Here is a 19,007-nt window from a genome sequence, read left to right as displayed (position 1 = left end):
TTTAATTTTACTTATATACATATGAATTGAAAGAATTTAAAAAGCGTGAGTACATGCGAGTGGTGCGTGAACAAAAATAAGCCTCTTTTGTTTAATGATCATAACTACGGGTAAATTTTGGATTCATACTGTTCCATCAGATTTCTGGATTTTTGAGATGAGGGTTGATTATTTGGATTCTTTGGACTACTGTTCTCATCTTGAGTGTTATTTGCACAACGTTTCGGGTGATGTAAACTCCAACCTTCTTCAGATGTATGCAGTCATAACTGGCGAAATGAGAGCATGCTACCCTCATGGATTAAATAAAGTATTCCATTTGAAATACTGTGCAGATTCCAAAATTCAACAAGATACACCTGAAGAAGATTAGAGGTTACATCCACCGAAACATTGTGAGAATAACACTCAAGATGAGAATAGTAGTCCAAAGAATTCAAATAATAAGTTTCTGAACTCTGCATTACCGATTCCATAGTCTTCTGGCAATATCTATTAGACCAATCATGCACACATATACCAACCACACTGGAAATAATTTTTTACTGTAGAAGTGAAAATGATTTGTTGTAGAAATAAACTGAAAATAATGTTTTTTTTTGTTTGTTTTTTTTTTTACTCATGTTCACCCCTTACAAAGCATATCGCCACTTGGACGTAAGGGGCTACTATTTGTGGCCATGTCTAGGAAAGATTAACAAGTATTTGTTTATGTTACATTTGAACTTCTGCATATCAGTACAACTAGAGAAGCAGGCAGCAAACTCCAAAGTCTAGCTGTTCGAGGGAAGAAACTATTAGAAAGTAAATTATTGCCCCATTAGCCTCCTCCCACTTTTCGCCAAAATATTTGAGACCATAATTAACCAAGCTCTAGTCCATCACCTTACAGATGCTAAACTTCTGACTGACCAACAATATGGATTTAGGCAAGCCTGTTCCACAGCAGACATCCTAACTGTAATCTAAGAACGTATATACCAGTCACTGGACAAAGTGCGGGAGGGTAGAGCGGTAGCTCTAGATATATCTAAGGCTTTTGACAGGATATGGCATGAAGGTCTTCTCAGGAAAATCAGATCATATGGTATCACTGGAAGAATACATAACATAATTAAATCCTTCTTAGATAAGAGAAAAATCCAGGTTGTCCTCGACGGTCGTACATCTAAACAATGTGATATAAATGTGGGAGTGCCTCAGGGGTCTATCCTTGGACCTCTGTTATTCCTAATATTCATAAATGACCTCCCTGACAAAATTGCCTGTGAGATGGATACTGATGACACCACACTCTATAACAGACACGACAGGAAAAAAAATGAACACATATCTAAAGAAATGGCAGAAACACTAGAGGATGACCTCCAATCAGTAGTGGAATGGGGACATAAATGGATGGTCACATTCAATGCTGCCAAGACTAAACTCGTTTCCTTCAATAACTACAAGAAACCTTCTCTACCACCAATAGCAATGGCTAATGACTCTTTATCTGAAAGTACAGCTTTTAAACTCCTCGGCCTAACACTCACGGGAAACATGAGTTGGAACAATTACATTGAGAGTATCACCAGGACCGCTACGAAGAAGGTGGGTTCTTTCTACCGTGCTAGAAAGATACTAACGCCCAAAAGTATCCTGTACCTCTAGAAGGCCACCGTTCGCCCATGTATGGAGTATTGTTGTTATATTTGGGCTGGTACATCTGTCACTAGTCTCTCGCTCCCAGATAAGGTTCAAAAGAGAGTGGCCAATCTGATAGTTCCTGAACTGTCATCTAAACTTCAGCCTGTCTCGTCAACGAAACATTGCATCCCTCTGCCTGTTCTACAAGTACTTAAACGGTAAATGCTCTGATGAACTGCAAGCACTTGTGCCCCCTCGACGTAAATACCTCCGACAAACCTGATAAGCAGCTAAATCCCACCCCTTCACAGTAGAGATACCTAGATGTAAGAGAGCCTTCTACTTCAGTAGTTTCTTCCCCAGGACAGCTAGACTTTGGAATTCCCTTCCGGGTCCCTGCTTCCCCAACTGTACTGATATGCATAAGTTCAAGTGTAACGTGAACCGACAGCTTGCTGCCCAACTCCCTATACAGTAACTCTGATGCCTATGTCCCTGATAGTAGCCCCCTACACCAAAGTGGCAATGTACCTTGTTTGGGGTGAAAATGTAATAAAAAAAAAAAAAGAAGCTTTCTGGCATTTAGGGACATCAACAGTGAAGGGGTGAGATCTTATTGCTAAGCAGGTTTATCGGGGATATGGATGTCGAGGGGGTACACGTGAAACAAGTTCATCAGAACACATGTTCCGTTCAAATATTTGTAAAACGGGCACAGTGATACAACATTGCGGCGATGGGACAGGGGCTGAAGCTTAGTTGATAAAGTGGGACCGATTAGATTGACAACTCTTTTTTGGACCTTATCAAAGAGGGAGAGACTAGTGGTAGATGCACCAGCCCAGATGTTGCAACAATACTCCATGCATGGGCGAATGGTAGTCTTGTAGAGGTAAAGGATACTCTCAGGTGTGAGTAGTCTTCTAGCTCGATAGAAAGAACCCACCTTCTTTGTAGCAACCTTTGCAATGTCCTATATGTATTTGCTCCAGTTCATATTGCCCGCAAATGTTAAGCCAAGGAGTTTGATTATAAATTAAGAAAAACTTTACTCTTATAAAATAAATGAATCGAATGTAGATGAGGATGACTCAAAATATTCATTTTTATTGGCTAACACACCAAGATGTAAAGGAGAGTGCCGATCCTTTCTCTGGATTGCTCCACTTGCTCTTGATTCTTGCCTTATAATGCTGAGTGTCTAGCAAGCGGGTATCAAGGAACATTTTTTGAGCCTCTGGTAGGACTCTATAAAAGATTTAACTCCTGTTTACCGGTCACAAGCAAACATTAAGTAAGCAAAGTAAGTTTACGATATAGAAGAGAATAAAAGAGTAAGAAATGAGAAAAAAAATAATTAAGTACAAATAATTTGCGGTGATAATTATTCTTTATGTATTCACTTTGAAATGGTTTTTTTTTTGTCAATTGAATATGAACGCTTTAAACAAAAATCAAAAAACAGTTATGATGAACACTTTTAAATAAGGTTTCCTTTTTAATTTTGAGTGAGAAAATAAATGTGTATAAATTAAATGAATGTTGGATGCATTTTAAAATTTTTTTCGAAATTTTATACACTGATGAAGTTTTCAAGAATATTTGTGATATTTCGTATATCATAAAAGCATATGTTCTTGAAATCGTCTGAAACAATTGTCTGTCAATAAAAATGCTTTTAGAGGAAATATAGAATGCTTCTGTGACTAGCTAAGGTTTATAATAAACTAGCGGGGGTACCCAGCGTTGCCCGGGTGTTTGGAGGTATGTATGGTGTTAAATAAAAAAGAACTGGGGGGGGGGGACAGAATCGAACCCGAAGCCCTGAGGCAATGTTTGAAAATAAAATCGGCCAGCCAGAATGAGTTAGTGAAAGATGTTTGAATTTATTTAAGTAAGAACCAAATTGACAGGTGCGCGCTCGGAAGTCGTCGATCGTTACGATGACGACATCAATGACCAGGTTTGTTTGTTATAAGCGAAGTAAAAAAAGAAAACGTTTTAATTAAGCAGGGGGGGGGGTAATCAAAACATTGAAAAAAAAAACTAACGTAAGGCAAACGAACGATGAAAACAGGAAAACAAACATGTGAAAATGTCTTAAATAAGCCTGTTTCGATATTAAAATTAAAAAAATCGGTGGGTACCCGGGTGTTTTTGGGTGTGTGGTTGGGGGTGGATAAGCAAAGTAAAAAAAAAAAAACAGAAAAACGAACGTTACGTAAAAAATAGCTTAAATAACACTGGTTCAATATTTAAATTTAAAAAATTGAAAAAAAAAAAGACATCTCACACCACGATTCGAACCCAAAACCTTTAGATAATGAACCAACGTGCTAATCGACTGACCTAACGCGACGTACATGAAATTTGTTCAGTTTTTTAACTATTTAAAGTAAATCAGGTCATGACGTCATCTGGCGCATGCGTAGAACCGCTCGTCGTCACAAGAAGACCGTTTTTATTGACACCCTCCTCCCCCTGTCGAAAATTGTCGATTTCGGGGTGAAAAAAATGAACGTTTTTGGCCAATTTTTCGATATTTTTTGAGCAAAGGATGGGGCTTCAATATGATATCGAGTTTGTGAATTTTCGTTCTGTCTGTTGAAAGTTTTTAGCAGACACACAAACATACACACATACATACATACATACATTTTCGCTTTTATATATATAGAGATGTTATCCACAGATAACTGTTTCATGTCTTCTCCGTGTGGCTAGACGCAATAAACACATGAGATTCAAACCCTGGACAAAAGTCACTATTGATTATAACAGTTCCACGTGCTACCATCTGATTGAACAATTTTATTAAATTTATTTTAGCAATTGAGAATTAGAATGAGTAAAAAGAAAATTACTCGCGTTTCTGAATTTTTCAGATGAGGATTGGTTATTCGTATTATTTGGACTCTTTGGACTATTGTTCTCATCTTGAGTGTTTTTTCACGTTTCGGTCAATGTAATTTTTTATTTTTCTTCAGGTATTCTTTTTTCTGACTTTTCTCTCTCTCTCTCTCTCCCACTCTCTTCCTCTCCTAGAGATATTGTATACATACTCCGCCAAAACAGGAACAACCACAAAATGTTCATAGATATTTAGAGTAGATGAACTTTTTGCCCTGGATGAACTTTTTGAACTGGATGCTCCTGTCAATTTTTTGTAAAACCTGTCTGTCATATCACGCAAGTCATAAAACAATTTCTCTCATTTACACACTAATACTCTTTGGAAAGGTATTAACTTGTGATGGAACGATTTCAATATTTTACATCATTCCAATACAATTACCTATTCTGATTCTAAAATCGCCCAAAGATAGTATGTTTTTTTTTTTTTTAGAGAAAACGTAGCAGAAAGTCTTCTATTTTTAACTATTTTTAACTGTAGATATAATTTTCTTTGCAAACACCCTAATGTTTTTCCTTTTTATATATTGTATCCAATATTTTGATAAACTTATCGTGAGATTTTCATTAATATTTTACATTTGTGTTAACAATAAAAAATTCTGTTCTAAATTCACAATTAACTATTCCAATTCTTTTTAAATTTCTATATATAGAGTTATTATTAAAAATGAAATATGTATGCAATATATTTAAAAGCCAAATTACAATGCAATATTATGAAAAATAAACAAATATTTATTTATTTAAAATTAATATTTCGGAGTTATACTCCTTCCTATGAATTTTATACAGTTTTTTCTTTTTTTTTTTTTTTTTTTTGCCATGATGTTAAGTTGAAGAAGAAAAAAAATCGGTTAAAAGTCTGTGTGTTGTCTGTCTGCGGTGTTATTTTGAAATGCTGCAAGAATACATTAGTTACCGTGATATTTAAGTCAGGGTTGCGATTGATTTCCGTGATAGAAGCAATGATTAAGTTTTAAAATAAAATATGTATGAGATATGTTTGAAAGCCAGAGTTGTTGTTATTTTTTTGTGAAGGTTGAGGGAGGTGTCGGATTATCACAAAGCCCATATAATATGTACTTATATTTTCTCAAATTTAAAAAGACACCTCTGGATGTGGCTTATAGATTTTAGTTTTACTGGTAGTCTAAAATCAATAAATAATACTTATTTCATCATTAATATGAGTCATGGAAAATTAAGTTTTAAATAAAAACAATGAACTGAAAATAGGCTTAAATTTTTCCGATTCTGATACCCTAAAAAGTTCTGATTTTTTTTTTTCAATTCCAATTAATTATCCCAACGCTAGTGTGAAATTCTGCATAAAAATAGTGATTTATAGATAGTATGATTTGGTATTAATCCCTAAAAAATTGATAAATAAACCAAAAACCATTTCTAAAAATTAATATAATCTTCTTTGCTTTTTTTTAGGTTGTTATTCTTATGATGAACCAACTGGCCACAGAAACGGTTCCCTACAGAGGCAGCATTTTAGAATCATGTGAATCTCTTTTTACGTCTCCAGCATTGTCACATTTATTTACATCCAACATAAACAATGTGGTAAGTAATATTTCTTACTGTTTTGCATCCAAAATATGTCAAATGGTATTTTCTTTTTCATACTTGTGTAGATTGGTGAGCTTTTGAACCAATGCATTTCAGGTGCATTTAGCGACGACTATCAACAATTTCCCCCACACTCTATCTGTGCCTAAATCTAAATGCAAATTCTATGATCAAAGCTTCATTCCTAGAACTGCTCGCCTGTGAAATTTTATTCTGCAGGACCGCTAACTATAACTTGGTTGCCTTCAAGTTTAATGTAAAATTCTTGTTAACATGTTGCCTTAAATAATTAAATTTTACCCGATTTCTATCACTAACAATCACTATGCTGTTGTTTTAGTGACCACTGTACACTTATTAACCCATATCCTCGAGTTGCCTTCTGGCCTTGATAAGTGGTGACTATCTTAAAAAAAGAAGAAAAAAAGTACAAATGGTATAAAAAATTGCAAAAAATGATCCAGTAGAAAAAAAAATTACAAGTAAAAATACAATTTATCGAATTATCGGGTTTTATCATGTCAGAGTTGTGTGACCAATTCAGTTTGACAAACTTGACTTTAATTTAAATAAATTAAGTGTCCGCCATCTTTAAGCACAATATCTGAGATTGTAATTATGGCCAACGTTTTATTTAAAATACTTCTAGCACCTCATCTACTGGATCCTTTTTGTGATGTTTTGGAATTTATGCTAATTTTGGCATGATGCGTAAGTATGTAATGTTTTCACTTGAAATGTGTTGGTTTAAAAGATTACCAATGTAAAAAAGCACCTATTTTTTTGTTATTAATGGATCCTTTGGGAGAAATTGTTTTTATATAGCCAGAGTTATGTCTAGTGTTGGGACGATCAATTGGAATCCGAAAAATTAGAACTTCTGAATTAGAAAATTTTTTGCCTATTTTCCAATGCCAAAAACGATGCTATTATTTAAAACTTAATTTTCCATTACTTGTACTACTAATAAAATATATATTTATATATTTTAAACTACCAGTAAAACTGAAATCTATAGAAACCTACTACTCACAAGTGCACTTTTAAGTTTCCTCAAATGTATGTACATATTACACACGTATTTACAATAATCTACCCTTCCCAGAAACCATAGAACTCTACAGCAAAATGTTTAATTATTTAAAAAGAATCTGAATAGATAATTATATCAGAATTGGAGAAAAATATTGGAATCGTTTTATCACTAGTTATGTCCCTTGGTAAAAAGATCATGTGGTCAGGAATTAAAACCATAATCCTTTCTTGTGTCTGTTTGGCGGACTGCATAAACCTGTCATCTTTTGCTCGACCTCTACAGACAAAGATTTTATGGGGCTGCAATAAGTGCTGCATAGCACAATTTTTGGCACTTTTACCCAGTTTTACTCAAACATAAAAAATAATTTCACAAAAACTTTATTATGCTCATACCTGTTTAAAAAAATAGTTGTACACCAAAATTTACACAGATTCATCCATTTTATAAAATCAAATCAAATTTGATTGGTAAACGATTTCTAGGTTTTATGATGATGACTCTGTGTTGAATTATATCTCTTGGCTATTGATATTAATGTAAGCCAAAAATGACAGATGAGACATTTTGCTGTTACAAATGTGTTTTTCTTATGATAGCCGACAGATCGATTTTTTTAAATGTGTGGTTTTAAGCAAAAACCAATAGTACTTACTAAATTGTCATGTCGAAAATAGTAATATATCCAAAAATTACAAGAATTCATTGTGTAGAAAATTATTTTAAAATAATTTTAGTGGGAAATTGTATTTTCCCTAGATGTGAATATGTTGAAGATTGCGAATATAAGAGACATAAATATTTTTTATATAAATTTATGAAAATAGAATTGAAATTACTATTTCTGTTGTTTGTTGTTTAAAAAAATTTAATATTTATGAAAATATTTATGAAAATAAATTCTATTTGTTTTTGCTGTTTGAATGTTTTTTTTGTTTGTTTTTTGCAAAACTGACTTATCTTCCTTGTCACTACTTAAATGACTGACATACAGTTTTAAACCAGAGCAAGAATCTTTTTACTAAAAGTACACAGTTGTTCTACTTGATGAATTTTCATAATTTTTGGTTATATTACTATTTTCGACATAAGTACTGTTGGTTTTGCTTAAAACCACATATTAAAAATCAATCTGTATCTTACAACAAGCACCAATGTGTTTTTTTCTTAAAAAATACTAGATGAATTTGAGTAGTTTTTTTAAACCTAGCAGGTAAGTACATAACATCTTTGTGCAGTTTTGGTCATTTTCTTTTTACAAACACTTTTTGATATTGAGGTTAATCTGGATAAATGCCCAACTTTCTTATTGCTCGTATCAGTAATGTGCATTAAAATACACTTGGAATTAATGTATTAGTTATATGTATAATCTACATTATATTTCTAATTTATGGTTGCTTACAACTGGTTAAGACAAACAAAAATATTTTGTTAACTCAGCTTCTTTATCTGCTTTGACCTCAGAATAAATTTTTTTTCTTAAAAAAAAAATTATTCTTTACTTTTTATAAAAAAAATATAAATTCTGTTTTGATTTGATTTTTAATTTAATTCGATAGTTTAATTTATTAAAATGTCCAAGAATAGCAAGGGTGATATGCCCCACCACTATGCTCCCTATTTTCTTATGAAAAGAAATATACTCATTTAAATGTCGGTTATACTGAAGTCCTCAAAGCCTAATTAAATAAATTTATTTCTTCATTTCATGAAATTATAATTCAATAGTTTTTCTATCGACATTTAAAACTCACAGGATTTTGAAAAGCAGGAAATGTGCAATTTCACAAAACATTTACATTCATGCTTCAGAATTTTTTGGATGAGGATCGATAAATTGAGTTATTTGGACTAGCGTTCTCATCTTGGTTGTTATTTGTGCAAGGTTTCGGCTGATGTAATGTCCAAATAATTTTTAATTTAATATGAGTTAAGGTGCCGAGTCAAAATCATTTCTATGTGTCTTCTGGAGATGCTAAGAAATAAAAATTAAATGAAAATTACCTAACACTTCTGTTTGGTCATAATTAACAAACCAAAAACAATCTAAGCAATCTAACCCTATGAATTAAAAGTAACATGTACAAGCATAGAAAATATTGGGAAAATAAATGGATATGTTCAAATTTTGCGAATCAATATAATTTTGTATAATTTCATTACAATTAAAATTAGAAATCAGAAATGGTACTGCATTTTGAAACTCCCTTCCGGGATTCTGTTTTCCCAACTGTACTGACATGCAGAAGTTCAAGTGTAATGTGAACAGACATTTTGCTACTCATCTCCCTCCCTTCATAATACCCCTGCAACTTATGTCTCCGATAGTAGCCCCCTGCTTCAAAGTGGCACTGTGCCTTGTTTGGAGGTGAAAATTGAATTAAAAAAAAATTGAATTAAATAAAAACATTTTGATTTATGTTCCCTTGGGCATCCATTTTACAAAGAAATAAGGAAAAATCTATTTTGTTTTGTGTCTCTAGGTCTGCATGTTATCTGACATATGTACAGTAAGCATTCAACAATTACTCAAAACTGACACTCTCAATCCAGACCTTCAACAACTCTTGTCTATCCTTGCGGAGGTTTATAACAACAGTCAAAGGACAAATCCCAATCAAAAACAGGCAAGTGGGAAAAGAAAATACCTTCTTTTTTTTTTTTTTTTATTCATTTTTATTTTTATCATTTCTTATTTTTTATCAGTATTTATTTTATCATAATTTATTTTTATCATTATTTATTTTTATCATTATCATAATTTATTTTTATCATAATTTATTTTTATCATAATTTATTTTTATCATTATCATTATTTATTTTATCATAATTTATTTTTATCATCATTTATTTTATCATAATTTATTTTTATTATTTATTTTTTATCATTCTTTATTTTATCATTATTTATTTTATCATAATTTATTTTTATCATTATCATTATTTTATCATAATTTATTTTTATTATTTATTTTTATCATAATTTATTTTTATTATTTATTTTATCATAATTTATTTTATCATAATTTATTTTTATCATAATATATTTTTATCATAATTTATTTTTATCATACTCTATCATTATTTTTATCATTTATATTTTTATTCATTCTTTAATTTCCTATCATTTATTTTTGTATTCACTTTTATTTATTTTTTATTCATTTTTATTTGTATAATTTTATTTTCTATCACTTTTATTCATTCATTTTTATTTTATCATGGCTTAATTAATCTTCTCTTATTTAACATAAAATATTTTGATTTATTGTACTTTTTTTTTAACTTGCGCTTGCAAGTCTTAAACCATTATGCTCCTCACTCAGCATTCCTGGGCAAAGTCACAAGGGATGGTTAGTCAATCATGATTCTGCAGCTTAAAAAACCCAATCACTTGTAGACATGAGAGTTCAATCATTCATTCATTCAGATGATTGTCACTCCTGTTCTCAGCTGCCCACCAACAAATAACTTGAGCCACTCAGGCAGAAAGGTATGGAGGATTACATCACAAATTAATTCTTCATCTCAGCAATACCCAAACCTCAAGTGCTTTAAGGGTTTATCCTTGGACCTCTATTATTCCTAACATTCGTAAATGACCTTCCTAACAAAATTGTCTGTGAGATGGGTATATATGCTGATGACACCATGCTCTATAACAGACACGACAGGAAAACAAATGAACACATATCTAAAGAAATGGCAGAAACACTAGAGGATGACCTCCAATCTGTAGTGGAATGGGGACAAAAGTGGATGGTCACATTCAATGCTGCCAAGACTAAACTTGTTCCCTCCAATAATTACAAGAAACCTTCTCTACCACGAATAGCAATGGCCAAAGACTCTTTATCTGAAAGTACATCTTTTAAACTCCTCGGCCTAACACTCACAGGAAACATGAGTTGGAACAATTACATTGAAAGCATTGCCAGGACCGCTGTGAAGAAGGTAAGTTCTCTCTACTGAGCTAGAAAGCTACTAACGCCTGAAAGTATCCTGTACCTCTCTAAGACCATCATTCGCCCATGTATGGAGTACTGTTGTTATATTTGGGCTGGTACATCTGCTACTAGTCTCTCGCTCCTTGACAAGGTTCAAAAGAGAGTTGCCAACCTAATAGGTCCTAAACTGTCATCTAAGCTTCAGCCTCTGTTCCATCAACGAAATGTTGCATCCCTCTGCCTGTTCTACAAGTACTTTAACGGTAAATGCTCCGATGAACTGCAAGCACTTGTACCCCCTCGACGTGAATACGCCCAACAAATCCGACAAGCAGCTAAATCCCACCCTTTCACAGTAGAGATCCCTAGATGTAAGAGAGCCTTCTACTCCAGAAGTTTCTTCCCTAGAACCGCTAGACTTTGGAATTCGCTTTCGGGTCCCTGCTTCCCCAACAAGTGTAATGTGAACTGACATCTTGCTCTCCAATGACCAAAGTAATATTATATCTAAATACTCAACTTTTTTTTCCATTAATCTTTTACCATATACAATGACTTAACATGTTTCAAGTTGTGGTCATTGTATAAAAAAGTCATATGATAAAATATGAGACAAAATTTTTATGATTCTCCATTATTGTAGCTAAAATTGAAATATTAAATTTCAAGTGAAACCAATGATATCTATTGAAGTGTCATGTTGCAGTGATGAAAATATACAAAAATTACAAAAAACGATGAGGTAGAAAATTAATTATTAAAGAAAGTAGTTTTTAAAGAAATTAGAAATAACTGAAGAGCGCGTATATTAGTAGGAGAGGTAATTCATTTTTGGAGACTGTCTAAAACTTTGGCCAATTCAAATTATGACTTATTTCCTTTGTATTTACAGCACATGTGACAAAACAAACATGGCAAAATCATTTTTTTGTTGAATCATGGAAATATGTGTTTTATGTAATATTCTATAAATATTGAACTAATTGTGACATGATAATTAGGTTGATAACATTGCTTATTGTTGAAATTGACAAAAAGAGTAAGTAGTCATTGTTTTGTTAATGAAAACTCATTTCTTTGGGTGTTGGATTTCGCTACAATAACGAAGAACTACTTTTACTTTCTAATTATTACCATTACTTTATTGATATATTTTTTATTTCAGATTTATGGTCTATTTTGTGACAAGCTTTTTCTAAATTGCGTCATTTTGATTTTCTTGTGTAAGTCTCATGCTAACTATCAAGGAATTTCATCTTTGCTAGCGGCCATCTTGAAAAATACTCTACTGGACAAGTGAGTAAAAGTAAAAAGAGTGCTTGTGCATTATAAGCGGATTTCTAAAAAAAATTAAAATAATGCATTTTAAATAAAAACATGTATTTGCGTCTTATGTTAAAATTAGTAAAAATTCAAAAATTATGAAAAGTAATAGAGTATAAAAATAATTACAAATAAAATAAAATTTATCAAAGTATGAAGTTTTATTGTATTTTTTAATTTGAAAGAGTTGTCAGAATCCAGGGGAGATAACTATAGTCTTAATAATTCTATTTTTTTGAATGACCAATATGTGTATATTTTATTATACTTTATTTTTATTTAATTTTCGTTATTTAAATAAATTGCTATTATTTTGATGTCACTTTTTTCTTAAAAATATTTCTTCTATTCCATATAGCAAACTGAATCATCTCCCTTGTTTCAGTCAAATTCTGCCATTTCAAGTTAAAAAATGGGTGATCGAGAATATTCGACATGGCACCTAAGTACACACTGGTGTTTTTACTCAAAATGTATTATTTTGATTTTTTTAGAAATCCAATTATAATACACATGCAATGAGAAAAAAAAATTTTTTAATGTTTTTTTTCTTGATGTTGAAATGAGATCATTCATGCAAATCATAAATGATCAACTTTTAATGAAAAAATTATACAAATATGAACAATCTTACAGAGTACGTAATATATACAAATCAAATCCTCTGAAATATTTTGTCAGATAATTAAATGAATAACTAACACATTTTCAAATTCATTTCAGCTAAAGATGAGGGTGTGACTTGTTTTCTCTCTTCACTTAGATACTTCAGATGGTGTTGTCCGACTTTTGGGTTGTGAGACGGATTTATATTTATTTATATGGAGTGGAGGAATAGAAACAAATCTAATTATTTTTTTGTTTTATATCTTGCCAATAAATTTCCAACAGGAGGTGAAATTTTTTTTTTTTTTCATATTTCAAAATCTGATTTAAATTAAATCCCCTCCACTCCTGTTCTTTTCTTCAATAAAGTAGTTAAACCTAAAGATTCCAACCAATTATAATTAAGATCCGTTTATTAGTTTAGTCACTTTTCATTGCATATCTAATGATTTAATTAAAAATGATAAAAGTTTAAATTCTGCAGCATATTATTTTACAAAATTATATTTTTGATAAATAGTTTTTTTTTTTTTTTGTTTTTTTTTAATATCCTGCATAGAATAGGTATGTTTAAAGATTGTGTCAGTCAGTTAAAACAATGTCATTGTGTTTTTGTACTATTTTATCCAAGAAAATCTACTCTGGTTTACCAGGATAGAACATGATATATATACATAGTCGGGGGGGGGGGGTAACCAAAACATTAAAAAAAACACAAAAAAACTAACGTAAGGCAAACGAACGATGTTAAATGTAAAAATCAAAAAAAAGAAAACAGAAAAACAAACGTTAAAACAAAAAAAAAAAAACATGTGAAAAATGGCTTAAATAAGCCTGTTTCGATATTAAAATTTTAAAAAATTGGTGGGTACCCGGGTGTTTTTGGGTGTGTGTGGTCGGTCGGGGGTGTTAATGAAAACCTAAGAATAAGCAAAGTAAAAAAAAAACAGAAAAATGAACGTTACGTAAAAAATAGCTTAAAATACCCCTGCTTCAATATTAAAATTAAAAAAAAAAAAAGAAGACATCTCACACCACGATTCGAGCCCAAAACATTTAGATAATGAACCAATGCGCTAACACAACGTACAACTATTTAAACTAAATCAGGTCATGATGTCATCTGACGCATGCGTAGGACCGGTCGTCATCATGAGAGGACGGTTTTTGTTGACTCCCCCCCCCCTGTCGAAAATTGTCGATTTCGGGGTGAAAAATTTAACGTTTTTGGCCAATTTTTCGATATTTTTCGTGCGAAGGATGGAGCTTCAATATGATACAAGTTTTTTAATTTTTGTTTTGTCTGTCGAAAGTTTTTAGCAGACACACAAACACACATACATACATATATACAAACATACATACATACATTTTCGCTTCTATATATATATATATAGATAAAGGAATATATGTGGTGAATGCTCTGTCCCACCCCTTCACAGTAGAGATCCTTAGGTGTAAGAAAACCTTTTACTCCAATAGTTTCTTTCCCAGAACTGCTAGACTTTAGAACTCCCTTCCGGGATTTTGCTTTCCCAACTGTACTGACATGCAGAAGTTCAAGTGTAATGTGAACAAACATCTTTCTACTCATCTCCCTTCATAATGCCCCTGCAACTTATGTCTCCGATAGTAGCTCCCTACTTCAAAGTGGCACTGTGCCTTGTTTTGGGTGAAAATTGAATTTAAAAAATGTCATTAAAATAATAGGTTTTGCAATAAAAATTGCAAAGATGTTTTACGAATGTTGAAATTTAAATCTCAAAAATAGTTTAAAGGTTGTTTTTGTTTTTTTTAATAGACAGTTCAAATAGACGGTATAAAATGTTTTTAACCATAACTATTAACTGCTGGCCCTTTTTCCTCATTTTGTTTAAAAAAGAAGTCAGAGTTTTATAAAGTTAATTTATTGACTCCTTTGCTCATTATATTAAACGATTGAAATGGTTTTAAATTATAACACTTTAAAAAAATTTGATTTAAAAAGTTACCTTTGAATGTAAATTCTCACAATCGATATGTTGTCTGGCAATATTATATATATAAATGATAAAAAGTCTATATTCCAAATTTCAAGATGTTGACCATCTTACCGTTTATTTCTTTAAAAGCATGTTGAAATGTTCAATTCTTGACAGCACTTGTTTCGTAGCGCAGAATCATTCATGTAATTATTACATCAATTTTTTAATTTATTTTCGGATTTTGTAATCATTCCCATATTACTTTATCTTCTTTGAAAGTTGATCAGTTCCTTTTCTTCTGATGAATTAAGGGCAGAATAAATAGAAAAGATTTACATCATTACATGAATGTTTCTGCACTACGGAGTAGGTGCTGTCAGTTTCAGCATACTTAAAGAAATAAACGGTAAGATGTTCAACATCTTGAAATTTGGAATATAGACTTTTTGTCATTTATTTGTATATGCTCTGTAGTAACATTGAGCTTCATAAATTAAAGGATTGGTATAAATAAAAGGTGAAATATAATTGAATAAGCATATTTTCCCATAAACATATACACACACACACACACATTAGCGGGGCTATCAGTTGTTGCTAAGGCCATAAAAATTAAAAAGTGTGTGTAACACTATTATATTAACACATCTATCTTTCTACCTCTCTCAATCCGTCTCCCTCTCCTTCTTTCATTCATCTTCATTTTTTTACATCCCTCTCCTACCACTCCTCCCCCACCCAATCTATTTCTCTCTTGTTTTAATGTATTGAAAATAATAAAAATAATGTAAGTCATTCACCTCTCCTTTATATAATAGATAATGTTAGAAATAGTTGGAAAACCGGCCCACCTACCAAAAAAAGAATGAATAATTATTTTTCATATTAATTAATTTATTTTTATTACGGACTATTATTCTCATCTTTATTAGTTGTTGTTTTCATCTTTATTGTTTGTTGTTTTTCACGATGTTTCGGCCAACTATTCCTCTGGCCTTCGTCAGGTAGTAACCGCGATAGATAGGAACTTCGAATCTCCTAACTGCATTCTCAGCAATCACTGCCATCTGTAGTAATGCTCATTTAAAAAATGAATTCCAATTATTTTTCAATTTCAGATATTATTCATCCAGGATAAAGATAATCAAAAATATATCAACTTTGTGGTGTTTGTTTTGTAGTTTTTTACTTTTAGCTGGATGCACACAAACCAACTGCCCTTTATATAATAGATAACAATGTATCAGATAAAAGTGAAGAAATAAAGAATGACAATATGATTAGTTTTAAATGGCTGTAGCTAACAGTTATTAATTACTAATTAATAAAGCAGTGGTCATATTAAAGTTGGTTTAGGAAAAAATATTTTGATGAAACATCTGTAAATGCTTTTTTTTTTTTCGTTGCTAAATGTTGGAAATTTATTTTTGAAAGTGATGCTTCACAGAAAAGCGTTTCTTCAAATTTGAGTATATGTTTGCTTTTTATTTGTTTATTTATTGTTTTATTATTTTTGCTTGTTCCAGAGATCAGATGAAGCATTACGACAGTTATTTAAAAGTTGCTTGCTACATGGAGAGCAGCACACACAGTCCGAAACACATAGAAAAGTTCTTTCATCTCTTAAACAATTTAACGGATCATGTAAGTTAAAAAAAAATTCTTTAAAATTTATACTAAAAAAGATGTTTGTCTGCTAATAACTTTTTCTCTATTAGACATATGAGTATGAAATTTAGTCAGAATTATCCAGATTGTCCAAAGATTATATATATAGTGGCATAGACGATAAAGTACTTAATAAAATTTGGTTGCAAAGTTACACTCTTCTGGATGTTGAAGGTTCAAGAGCCACACTCAAAATACTATTGCGAATTACTGAAGACTTCTATCCAGGCATGCCTGACAGAACGAGAGCATGCTACCTCCATAGATTAAATAAATTCCATGCAAATTCCTGATTTTGACATGATACACCTGAAGAAGGTGGTAGGTTACATCGACTGAACCATTGTGAAAATAACTCAAGATGAGAACAGTAATCTAAAGAATCCAAATAATGAGTAGACCTATGAACATGAAATTTGGTTGAAATTATTCCTACCTATCCAGATTGCCCAAAGGTTATATACGAGGTGCCTTCAATAAGTTTCTTTGAGCTTAGGAAATAACCAAAAGTCATAAGGAGCAAGGTCTGAACTATAGGGAGGGTGAGGAACTGTCTTGATGCCCTTCTTGGTCAAATAGTCTGTGACAAGGATGGAGTTGTGGACTGGTGTATTCATGAAAATCTTCTGCATCTTCAGTCCTCACGAATAAGTGTATGTACATTTCCTACACTGACATCAAACTGTGCAATTATTGTCTCTATAGGCACACAACATGCCTTATCCATGAAATTATTTATTTGGCCAATCAACTCTGGTGTTCTGACTTCCTTACTCCTCCCACACCTCTCATCATCCCTCACATATTCCTTGCCTGACTTGAATCTTCTATGCCATTCAAAAACTGATGCTCGATTCATACAAGGTGGTTGAAAAGCAGTCTGAAGCATTCAATCTGTTTCTGTGGCATTTTTTCAAGTTTAAAACAGAATTTTATTGCATATTGTTCTTCTAAAGTGTCCTCACATCTAGATTGCATTTTTTTAATTCACCAACTGTGACAATCAAATAGGGTGTATTCCAATTCCTGTTATAACTGTTCATTTGAACCTGAAATCATAAAAATTGGTCAGTCATCTCATAAGATATATAGGAATAACATACTGAATTTTCAAGAGTCTACGACAATTTTAAATGCCTATACAAAAAAAAAAGTCTGAAAACTTTTTGAAGTTATCTTATATATATATATATATATATATATATATATATATATATATATATTCTTTTACTCACATTCACCCCCTTTTTTTTTTTTTTTTTTTTTACGCGGTGGTCACCACTTATCAAGGCCTGGAAGCCACTCAGGGATAAGGGTTATTGCAAGTACAGTACGTTAGTGTGGAGATTTGAAAGTGTTTACTTAAGGGGGCGGTTCATTAGGAATTTGTTAACGTTGGACTTGAAGACATCCAAGTTGTAGTCAGGTGGGAAGCAGGCAGACGGAACAGAGTTCCACAGGCGTGCAGTTCTAAGAAAGAAGCTTTGTTCATGGAATCCACGTTTTGATTTAGGCAAAGATAAAGAGTGGGGGAAATTTTTCACAGTGGATTCAGCTAGACGGGTGTTTTCCATGAAAGATTGGCAAGGGGGGGACTAGAGATTGGAGTTCAGACGAGCACTTGCCATGGAAATAACGATAAAACAAGGATAGGCTTGCAAAGTCTCTTCTGTGGGAGAGAGGTTGCAGGGTAGAGAAAAGGGCATCTCCCACTAAGCCACAAAGTCTATTTTGTACTCTGTCAAGGCAGGATAGGCTGTTTTTAGCAGCTCCTGCCCAGATATGGCAGCAGTATTCCATCCTTGGACGTACTTGGCTTTTATATAGATAGAGAATTGCATCAGTAGTGAGATGTCTTCTGGAGCGGTAAAAGGATCCCACCATCTTTCCAGCGACCTTGGTAACAGACTTGATGTACGTGTTCCATTTCAGATCAGGAGTAAAGGTCAAACCGAGAAGCATATCACCACTTGGACATAAGGGGCTACTATTTGGGGCTATGTCTAGGAAAGATTAACAAGATATTTGTTTATATTACATTTAAACTTCTGCATTTCAGTACTGTCAAGAAAGCGGTAGCAGGAAAGGAATTCCAAAGTGCAACTGTTCGAAGGAAGAAACTATTAGAGTAGAAAGCTTTCTAGCATTTAGGGACCTCAACAGTGAAGGGATGAGATTTTATTGCTAAGCAGGTTTGTTGGGGATATGTACGTCAAGGAAGCATGAGTGCAACAAGTTCATCCAAGCACATTCCATTAAAATATTTGTAAAATAGACACAGAGATTCAACATTGCAGTGATGGGACAGTGGTTGGAGCTTAATTAACAAAGTGGGAC

The 19,007-nt window shown here is 32.3% G+C and overlaps 1 protein-coding gene across 1 annotated transcript in view; it reads left to right on the top strand.

The window, feature by feature from the left end:
• Positions 1-19,007, top strand: part of LOC145277549 (unhealthy ribosome biogenesis protein 2 homolog) — a 115,787-nt gene that overhangs the window by 22,103 nt on the left and 74,677 nt on the right. The window contains exons 4-7 of the mRNA XM_080129019.1: positions 5,986-6,117; positions 9,646-9,789; positions 12,275-12,405; positions 16,529-16,646. Coding sequence (XP_079985145.1) covers positions 5,986-6,117; positions 9,646-9,789; positions 12,275-12,405; positions 16,529-16,646 — 525 coding nt within the window. The remainder of the gene's footprint in view (positions 1-5,985; positions 6,118-9,645; positions 9,790-12,274; positions 12,406-16,528; positions 16,647-19,007) is intronic.

This window comes from Euprymna scolopes, chromosome 6, assembly GCF_053919585.1.
Source record: "Euprymna scolopes isolate OS-2025 chromosome 6, ASM5391958v1, whole genome shotgun sequence".
In the NCBI taxonomy this organism is placed as follows: domain Eukaryota; kingdom Metazoa; phylum Mollusca; class Cephalopoda; order Sepiida; family Sepiolidae; genus Euprymna; species Euprymna scolopes.
The sequence above is the reverse complement of the archived record's forward strand: the minus strand, read 5'-3'. Positions and strand labels throughout refer to the sequence as shown.